Source organism: Mastigoproctus giganteus, chromosome 2 (genome assembly GCF_048544385.1).
Source record: "Mastigoproctus giganteus isolate SK-2022 chromosome 2, ASM4854438v1, whole genome shotgun sequence".
Classification (NCBI taxonomy): Eukaryota; Metazoa; Arthropoda; class Arachnida; order Uropygi; family Thelyphonidae; genus Mastigoproctus; species Mastigoproctus giganteus.
Window position 1 is genome coordinate 251,285,789 of NC_143576.1, and position 26,172 is coordinate 251,311,960.

Below are 26,172 nucleotides of genomic sequence, written 5' to 3' on the forward strand. Positions count from 1 at the left end.
TAAGAGGTTAGTGGTTAGTATGTTAGAGAAGTTAATTATATATACAGGGTGTCCCAAAAAAGATGTAACCAATTTTAAATGTTGGTAACAAATGTAATTTTAATGATAGAAACACAAAACCTGCGCTAAATGTGGAAAAAAAAAAAAAAAAAAAAAACAGTTGAAGTTTTTACTGACATTCAACATGTGCACTATTTGTCACATGAACAATATCTAATCGGTAATAAAGTTCATCCCAAGTTTTTTCAAGGATGTCACGCTTAATCATGGTAATTGCATTTGTATCCTGTGCTAAATAAGTCTGCGATGTCTGCAACAGGGGTCTTGTAGACTGTGTCTCTGATGAATCCCCATAAGAAGAAATCACAAGGGAATAAATCTGGTGAACGTGGTGGCCATGCAATGGGACCATCACGCCCAATCCAACGGCCAGGAAACTTGTCATCAAGAGACCTCCTCACACTCAAAGCCCAATGTGGCGGCACTCCATCCTGTTGGAAAATAACCCCATTTGGCAGTTCATCCAATTGAGGATACACAAAGCTCAAGCATGTTCTGGTAATTATCCGCTCTCACAGTCGCTTCTTGAAAGAAAAAGGGTCCAATAACACGATCAACCATGATGCCATACCACACATTCACCTTTGGGCTATCTCGCTGATACTCCTGCACGCAGTGTGGGTTTTCAGTCCTCCAAATTCTGTAAATGTCAGTAAAAACCTCAACTGTTTTTCTCACATTTAGCGCAGGCTTTGTGTTTTTATCATTAAAATTACATTTGTTACAAACATTTAAAATCGGTTACACCTTTTTAGGACACCCTGTATAATAGAAAGGTGTCTTTCCTTTCTTGGCAGGAAGTTTACTTCTTTATTTAGGAAGAGCCAAAAATAAATAACTTTATAAAAGAAAAGGTTTTTAACAATTTCTCTAATCAGTCGTTTGGAAAAAAGACACTTTCAAATCGCCATGATTACTAACTTGGCATTCGGGGCCCTTACATGACTTGCATTCATTTTTATTAGAATATTTTCCTACAACCACCGATGATAATTCTTGGGTTCTGGGGTTCAAAAGCCTAACTGATTCGATTTCTGACTCTGATTTAAAACAAAAGTTTAAGGATCTTCCGCCAAATAATTTTTGGAGTAGCCTAATAGAAGAACCCCAATGTGGCTAAACATGCAGTTCAAGTATTACTTTCTTTTCCTATAACTTATTTGTGAGAGACTCTAGATTTTCCTTTTACACTGCACCTCAACTTTCCAGCATTATGCCTAATAGTGAGTGAATTTGTGATATAAAAACACCAATCCCATTAAAATCCAATTTGCATTTTCCTTTTAAAAATAATTTATTTTTTTATTGTATGCATATAACTGTTTTTTTTATAAAGACCACAATTGTTAATTTTGAATGGATTTTTATAACACTTTATATGTTTTCCTGTTAGAAATAGTGCATAATGATATTTTGTTTTTATTTTGAATTTCAAAAACCAAACAGCCACAAAAAGAATGTGTTACGTAAATATATTAAGATAAAAAAGTGTTCCGTGACTATAAAATTTTGGCAAACGCTGTATCATATCATGATTCTCATAAAAAATATTGCAATGTAAATAAACAGATAAATGAAGTACACAAACTCCAATAATTTTTGCTAATTAGGTTCATTGAACTTTAAGTGGAAGTAAACTGCACCTAGGCAATCAAATAAATCAAGTCTGAATAATTGAAATCTGTAAGTGATTTTGCTCTCACATAATGAAAAAATATGAACGCTCAGACAGTTCTCAGTAGAGTATTAATCCTAAAATACTACAGCTCATAAAATTTATGACACAGCAGTGGAGGTCTTCATCAATTTAAATAAACATACTGACACCATAAAACTGAGAATGCATGTATTTTCATATTTCATACGTAATGGCTTCATAACTATTCTTCTCTCCAGTTAGTTGTGTGTCATAAATTTTAATGTATATTTAAATTTTGGAACTTATTTTTACACAAAAAGAATTTTTTTCGATAATGTCTCATAAAAAAAAAAAAAAAAAAAAAAAAATCTACAAATAGTGTTATTTCCTTCTGTTGATATTTACAAATATTTAGATCATTTTTTTAAATAAACTAAAAAGGTACTAGAGGAGCTGATAATCCATTTGAGCATTCAGTATTTGCATTTCAAATGCAATGGCAGAAGAGGCACCAGATTACTGGAGAGCAGAGCTGGCCCTAGAATCAAGGAGGCAAAGGTGCAAGAATTAGTCTGGTCCATTCAGTCCTTTCCAGGGTTGAGGAAATTTGAAAATGAAATTTCTAAATAAAATTATAATTTATTTCCCACTATCACATAAACACAGCTTTTCTCTTTAGGTATTAAACTCATTGCATCTACTATTTAACACTTGGACAGTAACCTTGGAAATTAGTCTATGCTAAGCTACACTCCCATCTAAAAGTTTGGAATCACGGCATATGACAACAGTTTTCGTTAATTTTTTTGACAGTGTAAGGGTTAATATATATATATATATATATATATATATATATTAAAAAAAAAACCATGCACACACTACAAAGATTTTATATTAAGCATTAAAAAATTTACAGCAAAAAAATACTGAAATGATTAATATTACTATTGTAAGATAATTCATCGAGACTACACTACTACATCATGTAGTAGATTTTAGTAATTTATTATTGAAATGCAACAATTTGAACAACTGAAACACCTCAGTGCCAAACACTAAACAATTCTGGCTACGTTTCAGGAACTCACTGTTTTCTGTCTTCCCGAAACATAGCCAGAATTGTTTAGAAGTTTGACATTGAGGTGGTCTAATCATTCAGTAATAAATTACTTATCTCATAATGATGAACAATCACATAGATCCCCTCTTCCAATCAATTAACTTTAACTGCTATACTGATTTTTCATCAAAATATCTTCTATGAGATTTTATCACTGTTTTAATGGCATTCTGGCAAATAATTTTATAATAGCATACTGACTAGTATTATTCCAAGTGATCTGCAAGTTTTCCCATAAGTTTTGTGAGGGTGGACAGACTTCACGAAGTTTGTTTGTTTGTTATTTGGTTTTTAGGAGCATTAGCAACTAAGGCCATATTGCTCCAGGGATATGCGGTGGTCGTTCCCTGACCTTTCCCCATCCTCCGTATTTGGTGGTCACAGGCTTGAACCCCAGTCTAATCAAGAAGCGTGTGCTACGCACTGCTGCTCCTACCCACCTGGCTACGGAGGCACCCCCAGACTTCACGAACTTGATGGTATAGATCAGTGGTGTCCAACCTACAGCCCGTGGATTAGTTTTATACAGCCCACGAACTAATACAGCATTTTAAATTTTGTTAATTATCAAAAAAATTTCTCATTAAATGTTTTGTTTAGTAAATGTAATTGTGTATTGTATTTAAAATTTCCGAATATTTTCAATTTTAGGTGTATCATTATATTTATTTATCCACCTTAATTGTGAAAAGTGGTGATCCTTTTCAGGTTGTAGATTTTCTAAAGTGAGCATTGAAAAAAAAAAGTAGATTTTTTTTAAAAAAACAAGTCATATTTTTATAATCTTAAAAAAATCTAAAAAATAAATCACTGACAGATTTGTTGCACATAAAAGTGTTGGGAATTTGCATTTTTTATATATAGTCTGAAAATAAAAACTTTAAACTCATGTGGTAACATGAAAATAGAAACTTCCTTTTACATGTAACAAGGTATGGAAAATGCAACTCACTAATTTTTCTCCAATCACTTAGTGCGGCGCACAAAAAAACAAATCTAACTTTGAATATGGCCCATATGTGGGAAAAGGTTGAATATCACTGGTCTATGGATATCCCATAAAAGCTCTACTGGGTTTAAGTCAGGAAATTGGGGTGGCCACACATAATTTAATACTTCATCCTGTTTCTTAGTTGCTAGAAAGTCCCTGCACAGCTTAGAGCTGTGCTTTTGGTCATTGTTTTGTTGTAAAATAAAATTTCTTCCATAATGTAATATCCTCTGAAGTCCAGAGGATAGTGCATTATATTCAAGAAAGTTTTTATAGCCCTCTTTTCGTAAAATTCCTTCAATTCCGATGATGTCACTCACTCAAGAAAAACAGAGGCAATCCCAGATCATAATGTAACCACCACCATACTTGACTGTAGGCACTAAACAATGTGGCACCACGTTTTTCTTCAGTTGATTGTCTCACCAACTCAAATTTCAAATTTTTGGATCCAAAAATTTCAAATTTGGATTCATCTATACACGGTACATTTTTCCACTCTTCAATTGTCCAATGTTAATGGCTCTTAGCTCAAATCTGTTTCTTTCAATTTTCCAGTTTTAATAGTGGTTTTTGGACTGCTACACAATGAAGTCCTGCTTGTTTACGACAAAGTTTTACAGTAGATGTAGACATGGAGTTTCTCTGTTCCTATTGAACTCAGCTTGAATTTCAGGTGCAGCAAATCATCGATTGTGTTTAGAAATCAGTATTATGGTCTTATGCTGTGCTTCTGTTGTTACACATGGTCATACTGATTGAGATTTGTCCTTGAAACTGCCAGTCTCCTTGAATAGTTGAATGGTAGGTTTGTACTCCTTTAAATGAAACAACTAGTTTTTTTTGCCAATCCTTCTCATGCAACTTTAACTTCTAACCTTCTTTATATTTGTCTCAAATACAGGGTGTCTCAAAAATATTGGTACAAACGTTTAGGGGAGGTAGGTAACATCTAAACGAATGTGAATCGCATATGAACCCATAACCGGAAACATCACGGGAAAGTAGTAGCAGAGGCACAAGAAGCAGAAATGCCACAAGACAGTAATTAGTGGCAAACATTTATTTGACATAATATTAACAATAGAGTACGAGATGGATGCATTTCATGATGTTACAACAGATGCTAGAAGGTTCCACCATGAGACGCGATGCATGCGTGACACCGACGCAGCATGGATTGGTGGACACGGTCGAACACACCTGGAGTTTCTTTGACAGTAGCAGCAGCGCAGACGAGATCCATTTCAGTCTCCACAGGCAATTCATACACAATAGATTTGAGGGCTCCCCACAGAAAGAAATCAAGGCTCAATAAATCAGGTGAGTGTGGGGGCCAGGCAACGGGTCCACCACGGCCAATTCATCGATGCCCAAAACGCCTGTTCAAATGGTCATGAACACACCTTCCATAATGGGCAGGTGCCCTGTCATGTTGAAACCAAATGTTGCATCTCACATTTGCTGGAACATCGTCAAGTAACCCTGGTAGAACTTGTTCAAGAAAGATCCGATATTTAGCGGAGTTCATGCAGGATGGTAACAGGTATGGGCCGACTAAGTAGTCACCAACCATACTTGCCCACACATTTACTGCAAAGCGATGTTGTGCCGCATGGGGGCACTCACCGTGTGGGTTGTCGTGAGCCCACACATGAGCATTGTGCTGATTGAATAAGCCTTCCCGAGTGAAATAAGCCTCATCCGTGAACTGGAAAATCAAGTCTTGAACACTTTCTTGGAGAAACCACTGCGCAAAAGCCACACGTGCAGGATGATCTTGGGGGACAGTAACTGAACCCTTTGGAGATGAAAGGGGTGTAAGGAATCGTCGTGCCAGACACGCTATACACTGCAACGAGACACTCGTAAGGCAGAGGCAACGGCACGTGTGCTGGTAGTAGGATTATTCTGGACGGCATTCAACACACTTGAATGCCATCCAGAATAATTAGTGCGAACGTGGTCTGCCCGCACTATTCCTGTTACCTCTAAATGACCCATAATCGCACAAATTTTGATGCACACGTGCAAACAAACGGTGGTCCGGTACATGTCTGTCTGGGAAGCGTTTTCCATAAATTCATTGAGCGGCTCATCCATTGCCCTCTGCTAATCCATACACTAGGTGCATGTCTGCCAGCTCACAGTTCGTATATCAATGCATGCTCTTCGTGCGGCGACTACCACGCCGTATACCGACTTACGGTGATGTTTCCGGTTATGGGTTCCTATGCGATTCACATTCCTTTAGATGTTACCTACCTCACCTAAACATTTGTACCAATATTTTTGAGACACCCTGTAGTTATGATAGTGCTTCTTTTATCAACACTCAGTATCTTATTTCTTGCCATATTTATCATGAAACACAACTTTTATCAAACACTTTTGGAACAATGGGCGTTTGATTTTATAACTTACTCCTCAAATTATATTATTGCAAAACACTAAAATCATCTACAATCTTCTATAATACTGAAGCAATACTCACACTTTCTGAAGTCACCTACAACATTCTACCACATTCAGAAGTCACTTTACACCTTTCTGGAATATTCTTGAACATTCTAGAAATTTCTTAAATATTATAAGTTCTTTGATTTTTATACATAATAGAAAATATTTTAATATAAATTGGTAAACAAGTTGGTCCTATTTTAATAAAAATTTTGAAAATTAAGAAAAATGAAACATGATACCAAACCTTAAGGTGGGAGTGTATATATAAATTTAATTTTACTTTAGTTTTTAATCTAATCTAAGCATGAGATGGAAAAACAGTGCGATATTTAAATATATTTTATTCATTCGTGAAGCAGGTTATTTTTAATTAATTTTTATCTTCTGAATCTAAGTTTATATTTTGTTTGTCAGTTTTATTTTAATACAAGGAAATTCCCTGAATTTATTCACAATTTACAAGTTGTGTTGATAAAACAAGTAATGCTTTTTTCTTTTTTTTTAATTCATTTATTTTATTAACAGAAAGCCAAACTTTCTTTGCAGGTTAGTTTTTCCATTAGGCTGATTTTTTCAATGAGCAGATATCATTTCTAATATCTGATCACAGATCAATTTGACATGACTTGCTTGTCAATTAATTGTTTTTGTTGTTATTTGGTTTTTAGGAGCATTAGCAACTAAGGCCATATTGCTCTGGGGATATGCAGTGGTCATTTCCTCGACCTTTCCAAATCCTTCGTATTTGGTGGTCACGGGCTCGAACCCCGGTCTAATCAAGAAGCATGTGCTAACACTGCTGCTCCTGCCCACCTGGCTATGGAGGCGCATGTCAATTGATTGTTTCAATGCATAATTTAATGTTATAAGTTATCCCCTCCAACCCATGGCTATCCAGACATGCTTATGGCTGGGTGTGGCTCGTTTGCCTGTGTAGTAGGTTGTTTTCTAGTAATATAAAATAATGAAATTTTTCAAAAGTCTGATATAATAAGAATATTTTGAAGTCATTAACAGAAAAAAAAAAAAGTTCAATGGCATTAGTAACAGTTTTACTAACCTGTTTTGATAGCTTCTGCTTCATTTACTTTCCACTGCTCTGCAACATCATTAGCTAAAGGATCATCAGGATTAGGAGCACTGAGAAGAGCTTGGATAGACAGTAATACTGTTCTGATTTGTAAGGCAGGACTCCATTTATCTGTGGAGGAGGAGGAACTATGAAATATAATTTCAGTTGTTTTAACATTTCTAATATTTAAATTTAGAGTGTAACTGTATAAAAGTGCTTCAAGTCAAGTTCTACACTTAAAATTTTACCAGCACAATTGATAAAATGAAAGCAGGATCACCTAAAGTTGCATTCTAGACATAAAAAGTAAATCATAAATTACCAATATTATTTTGGAATAAGAATACATACTAACTCTAGGTTAAAATTTAGAATTGATGAATCGTTAGGAGAAGGTGGGCTTTCTTATATGGATAAGAATACTAACTGTAAATCTTTTGGAACTGTTTTCTTCAACTGGAAAATGGGTGAAACAAATCCATGGAAAGTCTTAAGTAACCAATCTACTTTAACCCATGTTAGAGAGTTTATGGGATATGCTACTTGATGAATATATTAGTCAAAGGGAGTTAAACTGGGTACATTTAATTTCTGTTAGCAGTTAGTTCACAGTGGTACTATATATGGTTTACTGTTGTTCTAACTGTTTCTGAAATTTCCAGAAGTGGTCTAATTTTTTTAATTTTTGAAAAAAGAACAGTTATACAAACAGATTTAATAGTGATAAATGAAACTGCACATATAAGGTTGGGGGAAGGTACTGAAAAGTTTGTAACCTCAATATGAAGCAGGAGACTCACAGCAGTGTGTGTGCACCATTTTTCAATACAATCTTCTCAGAACTGTACACACTTATTCCAACAATACTGCACTCCAGTTATCCCACACTTGCAGAATAATTCATCAAGGTCTGGAAAAAAAAACGAAGAAGCTTCCATTGCTGATCTAACCTCTTTAGTTGTTTTGAATTTTTCTCCATCAATTCACCTCTTTTAAACATGACAGAATCTAGTAATTTACATAATAGGTTAGCACAGTGTACTCCTGTTACAATTTGGCTGTTGGAACATAAATTCATCATTATTATTCCAATGGAATCCCAAAAGACTGCTAACATCAACCTTTCTAGCCAATGGAACTGTTTTTGCCTTCATGGAGGCAGTGAAGTCGGGTGTTTTCACTGTTTGAACGGCTGCTTTGACTTGTGCTAATGGCGGTCGATCCATGATACATCTATGGTTACAAATCATGCCAAAAATTTTTCCAGATGTGCTTTGCAAAGTACACTAGTTTTGAGTGCATCAGAAACTGTGGGAACCATCCTGCAGAAACCTTTGACTAATCCAATTTCTGTAAGAATGTTTTACATCCATTCATACGAGAAATCTATAGGCTACACTGTTTTGTGGACAGTCATCACTGGTCTGCCACTATCATACAGTGAATTATAAAATGCTTTCTCAGCACGTAGCAATTATTGGTCAGACACTGCGAAAGATCTTCGATATACACATTCTCACTCTCTCCCCACTGAATTCTGCTGCCATTTTTTCAGTATGGCGTGGCACATGATGGAGCAGATGTACCCAAAGTATGTATCATATCTTCAAGGATTTCTTTTGGTGTTAAATCCTTCTCTGTATGTATCTTATGGCAACAAGATGTTAAAATCTATCCATTATCTGAAAAAAAAACAGAAAAAAAAACAATGAGTTCAATGGCTTCACAAGCAAAAAATAATAAAGTTATGAACATATATTTTGCATTTGTTTATAAAAAAACCAATTAACCAAACATGATTATATTCACAAATTCATTGGCCTTATTAGTATCAGTAATGGCAAATGATTGTTGGAACAGGCTTCAATGTTGTTGTGAAAGTGGATGGCCTGAATTAAAAAAAAAAAAAAAAAAACTCCATTATCACACGTCCATCTCCTCCAACAGTGTGTCTAGTTCTTCCTTGAATTTATTCAAGCTATCCACCTCTACTACACCAGATGGGAGTTAGTTCCAACAATCAAACAACCACTAGATGAAGGGAAATTTCTGCACTCCTACCCTGCAAACATCCTAAATTTGAATTTATGTCCCCTTGTGTGTAGTCTGAGCAAGAAGAAGGATTTCATCAACACTGACTGAGCTTACTCAATTCCATTCAAAGAGTTAAACAGCTCATTCATATCACCTCTCAGGTGCCTAGTTTTCAAACATTACAATTTGCAGAATTGAAGCCTTTCTTGGTAAGCCCACCCTTTTGTTCCCTTCACCAATCTTGTTGTCCTTCTCTGCAACCATTCCAGCAGGTCAACATTCTTTCTAAAATGAAGGCCTGCAGACAAACATGCAATCCTCAAGATGCAGCCTAACTACTGCCTTGTACAATGGGATAATCATCTCCTTATCCCTGCTAGCAAAGTTCTGTATATCCTTGACAAAACCCCATGAGCTGCCTGGGCAGCCTGTCTGCACTGATCAGAGAACTGCACATTTGACTGCATACAATTACCCCATGTCTTTTTCATTTTCCACTACCCTGAGTGTAGTACCACACAATTAATACATTAATCTAGGATTACTGATTCCCATATGCACTACCCTGTGTCAGTGTCAACTTCAACTGCCATTTCTCAGCCCATCTGCCTAATTTTTTTGGATCTTGTTGCAGTAGTTTACCTTGATTACTGTCATTAACTACCTTTGTATCATCTGCAATCATGCCAACCTTTGTATCATCTGCAAACTTAATGTCTAATATACATCGATATCATTAATAAACATAGAAAACAACAATGGCCCCAACACTGAACCCTGGGAGATTCTGCTAATAAAAGTAGTCACTCAAAAGCAGTGTCCATTAATAACTATTCTCCATCCTCTCCCACTCAATCATCCCTTTATCCATAGCAGTGACTTGCCCTTAATGCCTCACTGCTCCAATTTATGTAGCAGTCTTTTATGTACAACAGTATCAAAACTTTTTCTGAAATTCAAGTATATAATTATCAAAATTATTTTTATGTATCCAGATGATTTGTTAATGCTTCATAGTATCCAATCAGACTGGTCAGATAAGTCTGACCCTCAACAAACCCATGCTGTGACTATAGTATAACTGCATTGCTGATCGTGATGCATCAAGAATGCATTTATATATGTTCCATATGTCTAGATGGTCCTGCATTACTTCTTTAACCAGTGACTGCACTATTTTCTCCGTCAGAAGTAAGCTAACAGGTCTGTAATTATTTGTGTGACCTTGTGATTTTTCTTTGCGAATTGGGGATAATTTGCAGATCTACAATAAACCTCACCTGAATCGATTTGATTCAGGTGAGGTGAAGTTATGAGCATCTTTGGATTCACCTGAATCCATAGATGCTCATAATTATGGTTAAGGTTTGATTACCTCCTTTGCTGTTTCCCTTAATATAACTGGATAGATCCCATCCACCCCAGGTGACTTTTTTATGTTTAGTTTCAACATTTTCTTCCACTTTCCTCTCAGTTATCACAAAATCAGTTATCTTCCTGTCACAATTTGATAAACTTCTGGCATCCCCTTCCCAAAAGAAGTGTTCATGTGTGAATGCACATACAAAAGACTCATTTCTATATAAGGCTACAAACTTTCAAAACCTCTTCATACATTTCATATAATATTAGACACTAGCAGTTATTTCTATATAGTGCTACCACATATAAGAAACATTTGCAACAAGTTATACTTTGTGACAACATGACTTGTGAGAGGTAATCTTTTACCTATGGGTATACCATGACCTATAACTAGAGGTATACTATGGCCCTATGGGAGAGGCAAAATCAGGTTGTGTTGATACTCAATAATACATCTGTATAAATTCTGCATCTGCTGAGGCAGATGAGAAGCAAAAGCAATTTAGGTAACTATTGATAACATTATAATTTATATGAAGAAAATAATAAAATTATCAGTATGTATTAGGCAAAAGCTTATTAGGAACTATAGGTAAGCAAAGGTAAGCAGCAGCTGCCATTATCAATCCACTGCAGGATGGTAGCCTCCTCAAACAATTCATGTTGAGGGAAATGGACCATAATCTGCCACGGTGGTCCGGTGTGGGTTGGCAGATCGACCATATTTAGCAGTCAGGGGCTTAAACCCCGGTCTACTCAAAGAGCATGTGCTACTGCACTCCCACTCTTGACCACTCGGCTACGGAGGCACTATATTACCTTTTTTTTTTTGAGTGCATATGCATATATACATTTTCCAAGGTTGATTCAACATGCATTCATTAACATAGAATTGTTCAAAATCTTTCTGGATGTGCTGCCATCTCTTATTTGTGTTTCCAACTAACGGTAGACATTAACAGATAGCAGAAATCCACTCTTCTCCACCTTATGGTGTTTAAATCTACTTGGTTAGCTTTGTATTTTGTCTGGCTTATTTTTAAAATTGTAGGATGCTGAAAAAATTTGTTTATTTCTTTGGAACTGAAATATCATTATTTAATGTGTTATATCAAAATGTCAAGACCTTATCTGAAATTTGTGTACTGTCATACAATTCACAAAATTAAATAAAGATATACTGCCAGAAGCTGAGACAGTAATCTAGATTAGACTGTTTAATCTAGGACATCCAGATATTTACTAGCCACTCTTTTCAAGATTTGATAATGAATTCCAAAGTAGAGTTTGAATTGTTATTATTGTTAAGAGCAAGATTAGAGGTTAATTAAGGAAGAATGAGATTGTAATTTCTCAGTAAACTATTTTCATCATTGTGTGTATACTCTAGTTATCTCAAGTAAAATATATCGTCACACATTAATTGAATTTAGTTTGCCGTTTCAGTAAAGGCTTTGGGTTATTCTATCCAGAGAATTCCAATACAATAGCTCACTACTACTCAACTATGTATATCTAATTTCTGTTTTGTCTCTCAAATAAATGAAACAAAACAAGACATTGTGAAAAATACTGAAATTTCAACTATTTCTTTTTTTAAAAGTGCAATAACTTTTCAGTTATCATTTAGACTAACTCTTTGGTAACTACCTTTGAGTGGTTTTTCTACCAAATAACTTAAATAACATACCATTCTGCTCAATGCTCTTCTCAAGCTTTGAGATGAGCATTGCCCCTTGTGTTTTCTTACCCTACTAGTATACTCGAACACTTACTTTAGTGCTACACAACCACTGGGTATTGTCTAATTACTAAACTATCAATGCTCTGGAGTGTTAAGCAATAAACTTCCCACTGAGATTACCAAAAAAATTTCCTGCCAGGTTCAAGTGGTTAGTCACTCTGTGATCATTTTTCAAACAACTGAATAAAAATACAACAAACAAACAAACAAACAAACAATAAATAAATAAATAAAGAACAAGATTTATTAATTTATCCAAATTTTAACATATAAATTAAATGATTTAGGATATACAGGAAATCCTCGCATAGCGCGGTTTACAAATTGAAAAAAAATTAACTGCATTACGCACCAATACATTTGATATGTATGTATGTATGTATGTATTATAATGCCAGCACGTAGGCCAATGCATTATGGATTCAAGGCCATGCTGACTATTGTCGCAAATCCCATTATATACAGACTCTGGTAGCATTAATACACTAGTAAACACTCTAGATTCTGAGCAGTGAGGTCGTTGACTGTGTTTAAGCTGTACAAATATTTTTTGCTGTGTCCATAAGGCCAATGCATTATGGATTCAAGGCCACGTTGACTGTTGTCGCAACTCCCATTATATACAAACTCTGGTAGCATTCACACATTAGTAAACACTCTAGATTCTGAGCAGTGAGGTCATTGACAGTGCATAAGCTGTATAAATTTTTTCGCTGTGTATTTTTATTAAAGATTATTTTTTAAAAAAATGTTACACATTTATATGCAAATATGAGTGGAAAGAAGAAAGTAATGGCACCGAGTGTTCTTCTAGATCCAAACATCGAACGAGGTATGAAAGTAAGGCGGGCGCTTACTTTCATACCTCGTAAAAATACAGTACATACTTCACTTATATTCTTTTGGTATGTATATACTGCAATAAAAATCATTTGTACTGTACTTACTAGTATTTTTCTTTCTTTTTTGCAAGAACTTTGTGTGCATCAATTTATAGTAAACAAACACCTATATATTTTTGCTGTTATGTTATGTTATGTTATTTTGGTTTTTAGGAGCATTAGCAACTAAGGCCATATTGCTCCGGGGATATGCAGTGGTCATTCCCTGACCTTTCCGCATCGTCCATATTTGGTGGTGACGGGTTCGAACCTCGGGTCTAATCAAGAAGCGTGTGCTACGCACTGCTGCTCCTTCCCACCTGGCTACGGAGGCGCCTATATTTTTGCAACTCAACCCATATAATCAAATTGTCAGAATGCATTACATTAAAATACATACTAATAATACCTTGATCAGCACGGTATTTTTTTGGCACGAATTAACCATGCTATGCGAGGTATTCCTGTATTTCTTTTGCAGGAGAAGGTAGCGACTAATACCTAATGAAAAACAGGCCATTTTCCTCAAGCAACAAGTAAAACTCTAATGAAATAAATATTGTAAATATTCCTTCAACTGATCAGACAGTCAAAATAACTAGAGTTTATTAAAAATAAATTGAGTGCATGCTGCTGACAGATAAAATAAAATAAAAAGTGCATCACATAGGAATTTCACATTTCTAACTCTTTTTCGCGATTTTATTTATTTATTTATTTCGTATGATGTGATCAATACACGAAGGAACCAGTTTTTTTTTGCTTCCTTCGTGTATCGTGGCCGGGATATCCAACCAACCGGTTGGTCCGGCACCATCGTGATATCCAGCCTGAGGCGGGAATCGAACCCGCGACCTTTAGGTTGCTGGGCAGGCACTTTACCTACCCGGCTAGCCCGGTCGGCCCTTTTTCGCGATGATATGTTACAAATAGAAATATAAACAAAAGATATTTATTAATAGTTAAGGCAAAGCTAAGTAATATTTCACAGGTGCTCTCAAAATATTCCAAAATCAGCATTTGCAACCTTTATACAACAGTTTTGGTAAACACAACAATTATGGCTGAAATGTAATCAGAAGCCCTCAATTTGCTTCAGTTTATCATTTTAAATGGAAAACAAAATGGTCTCTAATAGTTGGCAGCAATTTGCCTTCCAATGTAGCCAGGTATCCATTGGCATTTATGGAACCTTTTATAAACTGCAGGTGACCTACTCCATGATACGAAATGCACCCCCACATCATTTGGCTGGTAGGGAATTTCACTGTAGACACCATACAGTCTGGATGGTATTTTTCACCATCTACGGCGAATCATTTGTCTCCCATCAGAGCCATGCAGGTTGAATTTCTTCTCATCCAAGAAAATAACTGACTTCCACTGCTTGGGGATCCATTTGACATGCTCCTTATACCAAATTAATCGGGCCTTTTTCATTTTTTCTGTGAGGAGGAGCTTCTTCTTAGGCTACAAGTCCATTTTTGAAGAGGCACCTTCTGACTGTTACTGCACTTGCTACCACTCCTGTATGTTCTTCCCATTCTCTTTTCAGCTCAGACGAAGAAGCTTTGTGGTTTTTAAAACATAAGCACTTCAAAAAGCAGTCTGTTTTGGCATAGAGACTCATTTGCATCCGGTTCCTTTTTTCCTATCAGCAGAACCAGTATTCTTGAGTTTGGAAATAAATCTACTCACTGTCAACTTATTACAAGACACTCTATAAGCAATATGACGGGAAGAACATCCTTCCTCACATAAAGCAACAATAGCACTCTTTCTTCATGGCGTCAACTGCATGTAACTCGCCGTCCTGACACAAGCAAGGAATGACTGCAACTGTTGCAGAGCGTGCTTATATAGCTGAAAGTAACAGCTGATGCAATATTACGTCATCACCTATGCGTGTCAATCTTATCTGATGCAATCAGATAAGATTCAGACGACAATTCAGACAACAATTACAATTTTAAAAGGTGATGCACTTTCTTTGAACACCTGTGTGTGTGTGTGTGTGTGTGTGTGTGTGTGTGTGTGTGTGTGTGTGTGTGTGTGTGTGTGTACACAAATTAAAATTAATTAGTAGAATGTAAAAAAGGAAAGTAAAGTAAAACAAAATAAAGAAATGGCAAATAACAGTGGCTGCTTAGCATAGCCAACAACATGTTACCTGAAAAATAATGTAAATTAAAATGTCAGCAGACTGGATAACCTGTAAACAGTGAATACAACAAAAACTGATAATTAAATAAAGAAATATTGAGGAGAATGGGGATCCCCTCCCCATTCTTCTCAAGAGTTTTGTTAAAAAGAACACGTACCTAAAATTTTGAATAATACACTAGATCAGCATTTCCCAAACTTTTTTTAGTCATAGAACATTTTTCATCTCACAATATATTTGCACAACACAAGTTTAGAGGGATCCAAAGAACTGTTCGCGATATTTTATTACATACTATGCACTGTGCATGAGGAGCATCTTTATTTCCAACACACGTAATGCCAAAATTCAAATAACTGTCATCATACTTTAGTCTTTTATTAGTTGGTTCCTGTTTTTTCACTTCGGATTTTTTGGAACAAAAGGTTGTGATTGTTCATCCTCACTTTGAAATGTGACAATATTGTGTTTGTTTTCGACCACATTTGCACTACTAGAAGTACTTGCGTCTCGATTTAAAGTACCTTTTTTTCAAACACAAATCCATAGTTATTTATTTTAATAATAATATTTCGAAATACTGATAATTATCAAAAAAAAAATTTAAACAAGAAAATGGGTTCAGTTATGCATTATGCGTGCATTTACCGCACTACTACAGAACTTATCTCATAATTGCAAAGACAGTCCGCATTGCACCACCAGCACTGTGTAAATATGAAAAAACGTGTCAGTGGAAGGCTACTTTGTTTCATCCACTCAAACGATGCACGATATCAGTTCACTTACCCCTCTCTGTCAACCAGTGTACTCTAGGCTAAATCGCATACAAATGGCATATTAGATCACTACATTGCTACTTTTATGTAGATGTCATTACTTTCATACACACTTCTCTAAGCAAAGCCCACCAAAATAAAGTGTTCCGCTGTCTATTTGATTATCAGTCTATGCCCATATATTAATAACCGAAAAAAAAAATAATGTTAAGAATTATAATGATACAAAAGAGGTGTACGCTACAAACATGCAAAATTTATTTATTATATATTTTTTAATTATTAATTACAATTTTTCAACGAACACTTGTTCGCATCTCATGGAACACAGTTTGGGAAATGCTGCACTAGATAATGCCAATATGGCATAATTTACAAACCAAACATTCCTAGAAAATACCAAGGCCAAACAACATGAAATATCACAAATTCGATATTGTAAACAATCCACATCACAGGGACTAATAAATGAACAACTAAAATTTAAAAATTGAAGACCATTGTGTCCTACCTTGTCTAAAGCCCACAGGGCAACAATAGCCACGAAATCAATGCATTTCAAACATCACATAAATCAATGCATCGGATGGCAACTGACAGAATACTATCAGCCTGACAATGCAATAGATTTGTATAACAGTGACCCTTATGCAGTGAAAAATAAAACCAAGATAGCTTAAGTACCTTCACAGTGCAAAGCCAAACTGCCAACTGAAAAATGAAGTATATATATGAACAAAGTACAAAATCAACCAGACTATAAAATGGCAGAATGAGCAGTGCTAAGCAACTACACCCACCACAACCATGTTAAATGAATTAAATCAAAATTAATTAGCAGAATGTAAAAAAGTAAAATAAAATAAAGAAGGAAGGAAGAGATTATAATATAAAGAGAAGAGATGGCATTGAATTTGCGATGTTTCACTTTATTTGGCCTTTGTGTTTTCTGGGGATGCTAGTCTAAATTTGTTCATAATTGGTTTGTAATTTGTATTTTGAATAATACCTTAGATCAGTGTTTCTCAACCTTTTCATTGCTGCGGCACTCTTTTCAAGACGGTAAAATTTTGTGGTACACCTTTAAAGACACTAGAATTTTGCAGCACACTACAATAACTATTATACTCATATATTCACAAATGGGAAGCTGTTTCTGTTGGGTATATTTAATAATACATTTATTATTTGTTTTAAATGCTTTTAATCTTTTTTTTTTTGAACATACATGAAAATTAAAAGAAAATATGTAAAAAATTAACATAATTATATAAAAACAAACAAAATACAATTATAACATTTTAATCAGTGAGATGGTTGGGTTTGATGGGAGGCACAGTTTTTTAATGAGGATTTATTGTCAGTAGGCTTACTCTCAGCCTCTCTCTCTCTTTTTTTCCTTTAATCTCATTTAAAGCAGGAAACACTGTTTCACGCAAGTAGGAAGTGGAAAATGGCAATAAATTCAAATTGCAGAAGGCATTCGGATCAGCACAGTGCAAATAATTGATTTTTATTTTTTTAATTTGCATTTTCTGCGGCACACTTAAAGCATACTCGCGGCACTCTAACCTAATGTGCGGGGATACACAGGTTGAGAAACACTGCCTTAGATCAGTGGTCTCCAAACTTTTTTGGCAAGGACTTCAAAGTATTTTATTATTTTTTTGGCGGGCTCCAGGGTTTCCCCTATTCACCACTTAAAAGGACTAGGACTAGCGTGCACCTCGGAATACAAAAATTAAATATATAAGTTTAATATTTTTTTTTTGTCTAGGAAAGTTTATCGCCCGCAATTCACCGCCAGCATTTAATCGCTAGCAGTTTACTGCCGCGTCAGTTTATCGCATAAACAATTTATAGCCTACAAATGATCGCTAGCATATAATTTATACAAATTTATTGGTCATTTTAAATTAAATTCCAGCAGCCAGGCTGCTGGAACAGCTTAAGGGGTTTTGTTATTTAAGAATTAAGTGCAGCTAAAATGGAAGTTATATATGCTAGGTATACATTTCCTAGAAATACATACCATTGCAGGTGCTTTCATTTAATTGCCTGTTATTTTCCAAAATTGGAATTAGGTAGGTACCTATTTAATCCCTTTAACTTAAGTAGCATGTTTTAGGGGAGTGGAGGTAGGGCGTGCCGATTAGGGAGGTACTTATGTTTATAATCTCTTACAATCACAACATTTTCTTATTTTGAGTTTATTTTTCATCCTTTTGAGTTTGTGAACGCATCATGTCAGTGGAATTTTTGAAATCAGAAAAAGGAAAACCGAAATTGTGCTTTAGTGGACATTTGTTTTATAAAGACAGGCAAAATGAAACAAAAATTCATTGGAAGTGTCAAAATTACCGAAAAACCAAATGTACCGCTCGAGTTACTACAGTAGATAACACCATCGTTAAAACATGGAAGGAGCACAATCATTGTGGAGATGCAGCAGGAGTTGAGGCAGCACAACTTCTTGATACCATTCGAACTTATGCAGAAACAACAAATAATATGCCTCATGGTATTATTTCAAATGTTTCGAGAACCTGTTTTGAGAACACTTGGAACCGAAGCTTCCAAGTGTAGATTACAATGAAACGAATGATCCGAAATATAAGAAATCGAAAGTTTGATGGCCCAGTTCTTCCAACACATCATAGAGCATCTTTGGATTCAGGAGAGGCTCCTACAGATTGGAGGTGTGAAAATGTGTCTCTTATTCAAAAGGATCTGGACAGGGGAAATAAAAGGGCAATGTGGGCAAATATAGACTTCTGTTTCAAGGAAAATAACAGTCAGCAGTTAAAGAAGTACTGCAGAATCATCTTAACAGGAATGGAATTATATGTAAATCACAGTATGGGTGTTTATTAAAGGTGGGGGAGGGGAGTGGATTCCTATCTGATCAATATGATTAGCTATTATGATGCAGTAACAAAGGAACTGGATGCAAATAATAATTTTGACATCATATATTTAGAATTCAGTAATGCTTCCAAAACTGTTCCACACACTAAAAACCGATATACAAATTGGAGCAATGTGGCATTAGTGGATGGGTCAGTGGTATAAGACAGAGAGTGATTATAAATGGGCACTGCTCTTCTTGGACTAATGTTATTAGTGGAGTTCCTCAGGACTTAGTGCTATACCCCTAACTTTTTACAATACTAATTAATGATATATAGAAGGCATATCAAGATTACTGTCTAAGTTTGCAGATGATCAAAGGTTGGCAGGGTGGTTAATGACAGGAATCAAAGCAAATAATTGCAGCAAGCAAATAATTCTCAAATAAATTGAGACATGGCGAATGAGTTTTAACATTGGTAAATGCAAGGTAAATGAACATGGATAGCAGTAATCTCAGAATAACTTACCAATTAGGTGGTACTATATTGAGGGTAGTGGAGAACAAAAAAGGCCTAGGGGTAACTGTGCAGTCAAACATGACTTTCTCTGAATAGCAGCCAGGCTGCTGGAACAGCTTAAGGGGTTTTGTTAATGATACACAGGAATTTTTCCAGCAGGGATAAGCAGTAATTATTCCACTACATAAGCCATATCTGAAGTGCTGCATATAGGTTTGGACCACTCATTTTAGGAAGGATGTGCATCTGCTGGAATGGCTACAGAGAAGAGCAAAGAGATTAATGAGGGGGAACAAAATGTTTCTCTTATCAAGAAAGACTTTAGTTTTGCAAATTGTGGTGTATGGAAAAGGGGCACCTACAAGGAGATCAGACTGAGTAAGCTAAATGTTGATGGCATCCCTCCTGCTTAACAAACACACATAAGAGGGGGGGGGGCACAAATTTAAACTGTGGAAAGATAGAAGTGTAGAAACTTGCTTTCAGCCAGAGGTTTACTGACTGCTGGAATAAATTTCCATCTGGTGTTGTGGATGTGGATAGTTTAAATAAATTTAAGAAAGAATATACACTTAAGTTAGTTATAAACCAGTTATACAAATATATTAACAAAAAATCAGTAGCTTTCGGGACGCGTGTCACTTTGTCAACTGACAAATTAAATACAAAATTAAATACAATACGAGCTGAGTGAGGCACGTTAATCATGCGTCATTGTTGTTGCGCGGACGTGTGCTGCTTTCTACGCCACTGATCATCCAGCAATAAAACGGTTGTCTCCGGGATGGGATGTAGACGTATGCCTTTCTGGTGATTTAATGCCTTTGGATTGCTTACTATGTTGAGGGACTCTAGCCATAGGCGGTGGCGAGAGTGCCTATGGCTAGAGTCACTCAACATAGTAAGCAATCCAAAGGCATTAAATCGCCAGAAAGGCATACGTCTACATCCCATCCCGGAGACAACCGTTTTATTGCTGGATGATCAGTGGCGTAGAAAGCAGCACACGTCCGCGCAACAACACTGACGCATGATTAACGTGCCTCACTCAGCTCGTTGTATTGTATTCAATTTTGTATTTAATTTGTCAGTTGACAAAGGGACACGCGTCCCGAAAGCTACTGATTTTTTGTTAATATATTTGTATAACTGGTTTATAACTAACTTAAGTGTATATTAAACTATGGACCCCAGTACTCCAGGCCCATTCGTTACTATTAAGAAAGAATTATCCAAATTATTATTAGAGGGATAAACAGGTGACAGAATTTATTATTATTATTATTTTTTTTTTTTTGGTTGATGCTGTATAAGCTTGCTTCCTCACATCACCTGCTAATAGTAGTAGTAAGGTCCCACTATAGGAACAGGCTTGAAATCCTGGACATACCTGAGAATAAACTTATAACTACTTCTCATTTTGCTTCTTAGTTTAGTCTAACTTCTTTTTTATTTCATGTACTATTAAGTTTTTGAGAGAAAACAAGGTACTATTTACTCCTACTTAAATATTTTATCTCCTTTCTGAAATTCAGTAGTGTACATTAATACTTCATAAATTATAATTTTTCTACTCTACAATTTACTGCAGCACATGTGAACTTAATTTACAAACATCAACACACAGAGTACTATTTCCACTGTGGGCTAGTCCTTTGCTTTTATGGACACAAATTTACTGCTTCCAGGCAGAGGTGTTTTGTTCCTCTACTTGAGGTTGCTACAGTCATCCAACTGCTGGTTCGAATTAGGAACCAAAAAAATGTTTTTTCATTCTCTTCCTCTAAAGATGTTGATTGGAAAGAAAGAAACACGACTTCAGCTTCTGGATATAAGTAATTGGTTTGCTTTTATTTGAACAAGAAAATACTTTTAGAAAAAAAGTATTTTCTTGTTCTACTTTATTTTATTAGGTAATTATTTCAATTTCAGTAATCTGATTCTCTGTTAGGTAAATGGTGATTTGTATACTTGCAAATAATGATATTTGGCATACATCTGGCCTAACCTTCTCTTTCAAAATTCTAAATTTAATATCATTGCTTGAATATATATATCTTACTACAAAACCAAAGGACCTGTATATTGATGTCTTTTCTCCCAAATTTGGTGGTTGATCCTTGAAAACATCATAAAAATTGGACAGTATAGAACAATATGTTTTACAATTTTTCTATGCATTCTGTAAATTTGCTATGATAATGAAGCTGATGTATACTCGCAGCCTTACTCAATCATAAATTACTTCAAATTACCTCCAGTGTACACGGTATATTCTCTATAATATCGTTAGTATATTGTTATTGAAATATACTTCTTAACCTTCATTACATATTGCCACAGAATTATACTTTCATGCAGTCTTCTTATAGATATTACTTAACTATATACAGCCACTCCCCGTAAGTCGGAATTTCCCCCATGCTTGTTGTTGTTGTTATTTGGTTTTTAGGAGCATTAGCAACTAAGGCCATATTGCTCCGGGATATGCGGTGGTCATTCCCTGACCTTTCCGCATCCTCCGTATTTGGTGGTGACGGGCTCGAACCCCGGTCTAATCAAGAAGCGTGTGCTACGCACTGCTGCTCCTTCCCACCTGGCTACAGAGGTGGCCCCCATGCTTGTGCAGCACTCGCAACCGTGCTCGCTGAATTGATTGAATCAAAAAAGAAATGTTTGATGAACATGTGAATAGAATTATTTATTGTATTTATTTAATTTTTTATCTCATGCGCAGGAAAAATTACAAAAGCGAGCAATTTAAAAAATTCCAAAATTATAAAAAAAGAGAGGAGACAGGCATAACATCAGTAAGTTTTACCTCTCGCGCATTGTTGCCAGAATAGATGTCTTCAGCTGATAAGTACACCGCTGCGGAGGTTGAGGGCTGTGGAGATTTAGAAGGGGTCGGCCGCTCAACCTTACAAAAGAACATCTTAATAGATGACTGGACGGTGGCTTTTTTCTTTTTATCGTAGATTTCTTTGTAGCAAGCAAGCATATCATTCACCCCTCTGTTAACTTTTAAGAAATGTTCACTGTCAGGATCCATCTCAAACCTCGCCATTGCCGATGCAATTTCACAAAATGCCATTGCCACTTCTGTGGTGGTGAAGCATCTTGGCTCGTTTGGTTCATCTTGAGCTTTGTCAGCATTTTCTTCTTTCACTATCACTACCTGAAAGTCAAGTTTTTCATTAGATAATTCCTTCTCTTCTTTCTCTATGAACTCCTCCACATCTTTGGCATCAACCTCCAACTGAAGTAGCTTTGCAACCATTACAATCTTATCTGTAACCTCTTCGTATGATTCGTCTTTTTCAAATCCTTCGAAGCCTTTTACGTGCCATGGGAATATTTTCTTCCATGTGCCATTTAAACAACTTTTAGTAATTTCCGCCCAGGTCTTATACAGTATGGTTTTAAATTCGAAATAACAACCCTGATTGAAAATTCAAAATAACAACCCTATGGGTTGTATGAGTGAAATCATTTTTGCAGTAGAAATATGACTCTCACATTCGAATGGAAATCATCTAGATGCGTAGGATTTTCAGGAGCATTATCTAATAGAAGCAAAATCTTGAGAGGAACGTTGTTGTCTTTACAATATTTTTCGACCTCGGGAATGAAGCAGCCTTTAAACCAATCCTCAAAGAGAAATACTGTTATCCACGCTCTCTGGTTCATTTCGATCAGAAATGCACAAGTAGAGTGGCTTTATTGATGCCCTTAAATGCACGAAGATTTCCAGAATGGTAGACAAGCAGTGGTATTAATCTGTAATCTCCCGCTGCATTAGCCCCAAGCAAGAGCGTGGCCCTATCTTTTGAAGTCGTGAAACCTGGAACTGTCTTTTCCGCTTTGGCAATGTATGTTCGATCTGGCATTTTTTTACAATACAGAGCAGTCTCGTCAACATTACAAATTTGCTGCATTGAATAGCCACCTTCATCAATAATTTTTTCCAACACATCACAAAATTTCCCCGCAGCTGCAGAATCGGCACTGGCAACTTCACCACATACTTTAATGTTTTGGAAACCAGCATGATGCTTGAACCTATCAAACCACCCGTTGCTTGCTACAAACTTGGCTCGGGGTTCACTGTACTTATCCTTATTATCTTCATAAATATTTCTTGCTTTTTCTTTGGGTGGCCATTGGACCCGGAGGCACTTGTTCTGAATCTGATTTTCCATCCATATTATTAATAGCTGTTCCATCTTCGATATAGCACCTGAACACTGTTTTGTGATCACTGTTGATCTTAAGTGCATTGATCCTTTAACATAGTATTCACTGTTGAAGCAGCAAGACCTAATTCCCTTACAATAGATGACAAACTATGTCCTGCTTCGTACTTCTTAATCATTTTCACCTTCATTTCTAAATCAATTTTGTTTCGTTTCCTAGCACTGTCAGCACTTGCACTTTCCATTGGTCCTTTCCCCTCATCATTGTAAATAGGAATGAAGAGAAGTTTCTGAAATTTGTTTTTTATATGATTGAAGATTTCAGTGAAGGGGAACACATTTCACCATAATACAGTAACGTGAAAACCCACAGAATTCCAGTTATCGGGTTTATCGCAAATGCAATAAGATCGAGTTTACTATCTGTTTATAATAAATTGCACTAACTGAAAAGCCCAATAAACCAGAAAGTGCAAGTTGTTTTTATTGTTTTTTGGTCATGACCTCCAGAAACGTGCTTAAGAAAAATATCACAAAGGCGTTCAAAATTGACTCTTATAATGGGAACATATGATAATGATGAAAAATGTAGTGCAATTTCCATTATAAATATGACCTTTTAGAGATATAAATAGCTTAGTTATATAGCGAGAATTTCAACTTCCGAGGTCTTGGAACGAATTACCAAAAAAAAAAAAAAAAAAGTGTTAATGGGTTCACGTGATATTTTCACAATACCTCCATTTATCCCTACAGATGCAAAATAAGTCTCCATATTTTTTTCAGTTTGCCCCGGCTGGCAAAAAAGTCTGATTTGTGTAAGTTGAGTATAACATAAGTCGGGGAGTTCCTGTATATAAATTAATTTGATACTGAATGTATATTACTCCTTCAAATTGGCAGCGAGCACAATTTCTTTTATATTTGTATAGTTCATGTAAGAAATATTTTGTAATAAAATAAAAACACCACTCAACATTATTTAAACAACAATATAAAGTTTAAAAATAATTTTCATATACATTTGGAAGCTGTTTATATAATGAAACTAATTTATACATTTTATTTTGTATACAAAAGACAGTTAAGTAGCCTTTACTACACAACAAGAATGGTATATATAATCTTACCTTTCAAAATATCTAAGCAAATTCTTCCTAGTTTATCAATATTGGGATGGTATATTTTGGTCATGAAACGGACTTTTGGAGCAGACATTGGATATTCTTCTGGCAAAAAGAGTTCTAATTTAAAGACACCTCCTTCAAAGGGAGACTGAAGATAAAGCAAAATATTTCATAATGTGTGTGGGTGTGAAATTTACAGAGGTATATATACCTATATATATTTATAAGATATCCAAAAAATAAAATTTCTCGAATGTAAAAACTACTATATGAAATGAGTAGTAAAATAATGTTCTGATGATGGGATCTGTGGTAATGTAAATGCCATTTGAATTTCCAAATATACACCAAACAGATATATAAGGGTGGGGCAAGAGAGATTCATTAACTGTTTATATGTAGATATCAAAGATAATCTTTTTTAAATAACTAATTTGAATTTGTCCAGAGTAACCATCATCAGTCACTACAATGAATAAAAAATACATAAAATTACAACAATTGCTGCACTTCGGCTCCACTTGAAGTCTTTTCAGGTATGCTGAGGTATATAAGTTCCTCAAATCACTAACTAATCAAATCTAGATCTTTCAAGATCTGCCAAGTGACAAAGACTTTCCACACCATGGAGGCATGACATTCTTTAGGCAAAGTAACCAATGAACATTTTTTTTGGATGACAGCTACAAGCCAATCTAAATTCACAGGTATCTCATGAAAAAGTCTTCATAGATTCCACACTCAGCATTTCACAGAATTAGCATGTTTGTCATGGTTGTGAAAAGACTCTCCTAATAACAGCCTTCTAATTGCTGAACAAAGAACAGTTTACACTGACCTCATGATGTATAGATTCTAGTGTTTTTAGATATAAAGCATAGCAATGTGCTATTACAGTACGTGCAAAAGTGTTGAAAAGTCTGTAAAATAAGCATCTATGTAGAAATCTACTTGAGGTTTTCAAAACTTTGTGTGTTATACTCCTTAGTTTTGGATGACTTTAAGAAGAATTTTCACAATTCTAAATGAAAGTCAGTTGAGCATTAAATCATGATTTTACCACATAAATAAAAAAAAAAAAAAAAAAAAAAAGTCAAATTACAAAAATACAATGAACTGTGAATCAAATATCAGTCACCACTATTATGAAGCAAAATATCACTTAC

At 35.4% G+C, this 26,172-nt stretch overlaps 1 protein-coding gene across 2 annotated transcripts in view; it reads right to left on the reverse strand.

The window, feature by feature from the left end:
• The window catches only part of ben (ubiquitin-conjugating enzyme E2 N), a 116,425-nt gene that overhangs the window by 25,010 nt on the left and 65,243 nt on the right, over positions 1-26,172 (reverse strand). For both annotated transcript variants that reach the window (XM_090369086.1, XM_090369087.1), the window contains exons 3-4: positions 25,010-25,154; positions 7,334-7,474 (exon numbers count right to left, since the gene is read on the reverse strand). In XM_090369086.1, coding sequence (XP_090225212.1) covers positions 7,334-7,474; positions 25,010-25,154 — 286 coding nt within the window. The remainder of the gene's footprint in view (positions 1-7,333; positions 7,475-25,009; positions 25,155-26,172) is intronic.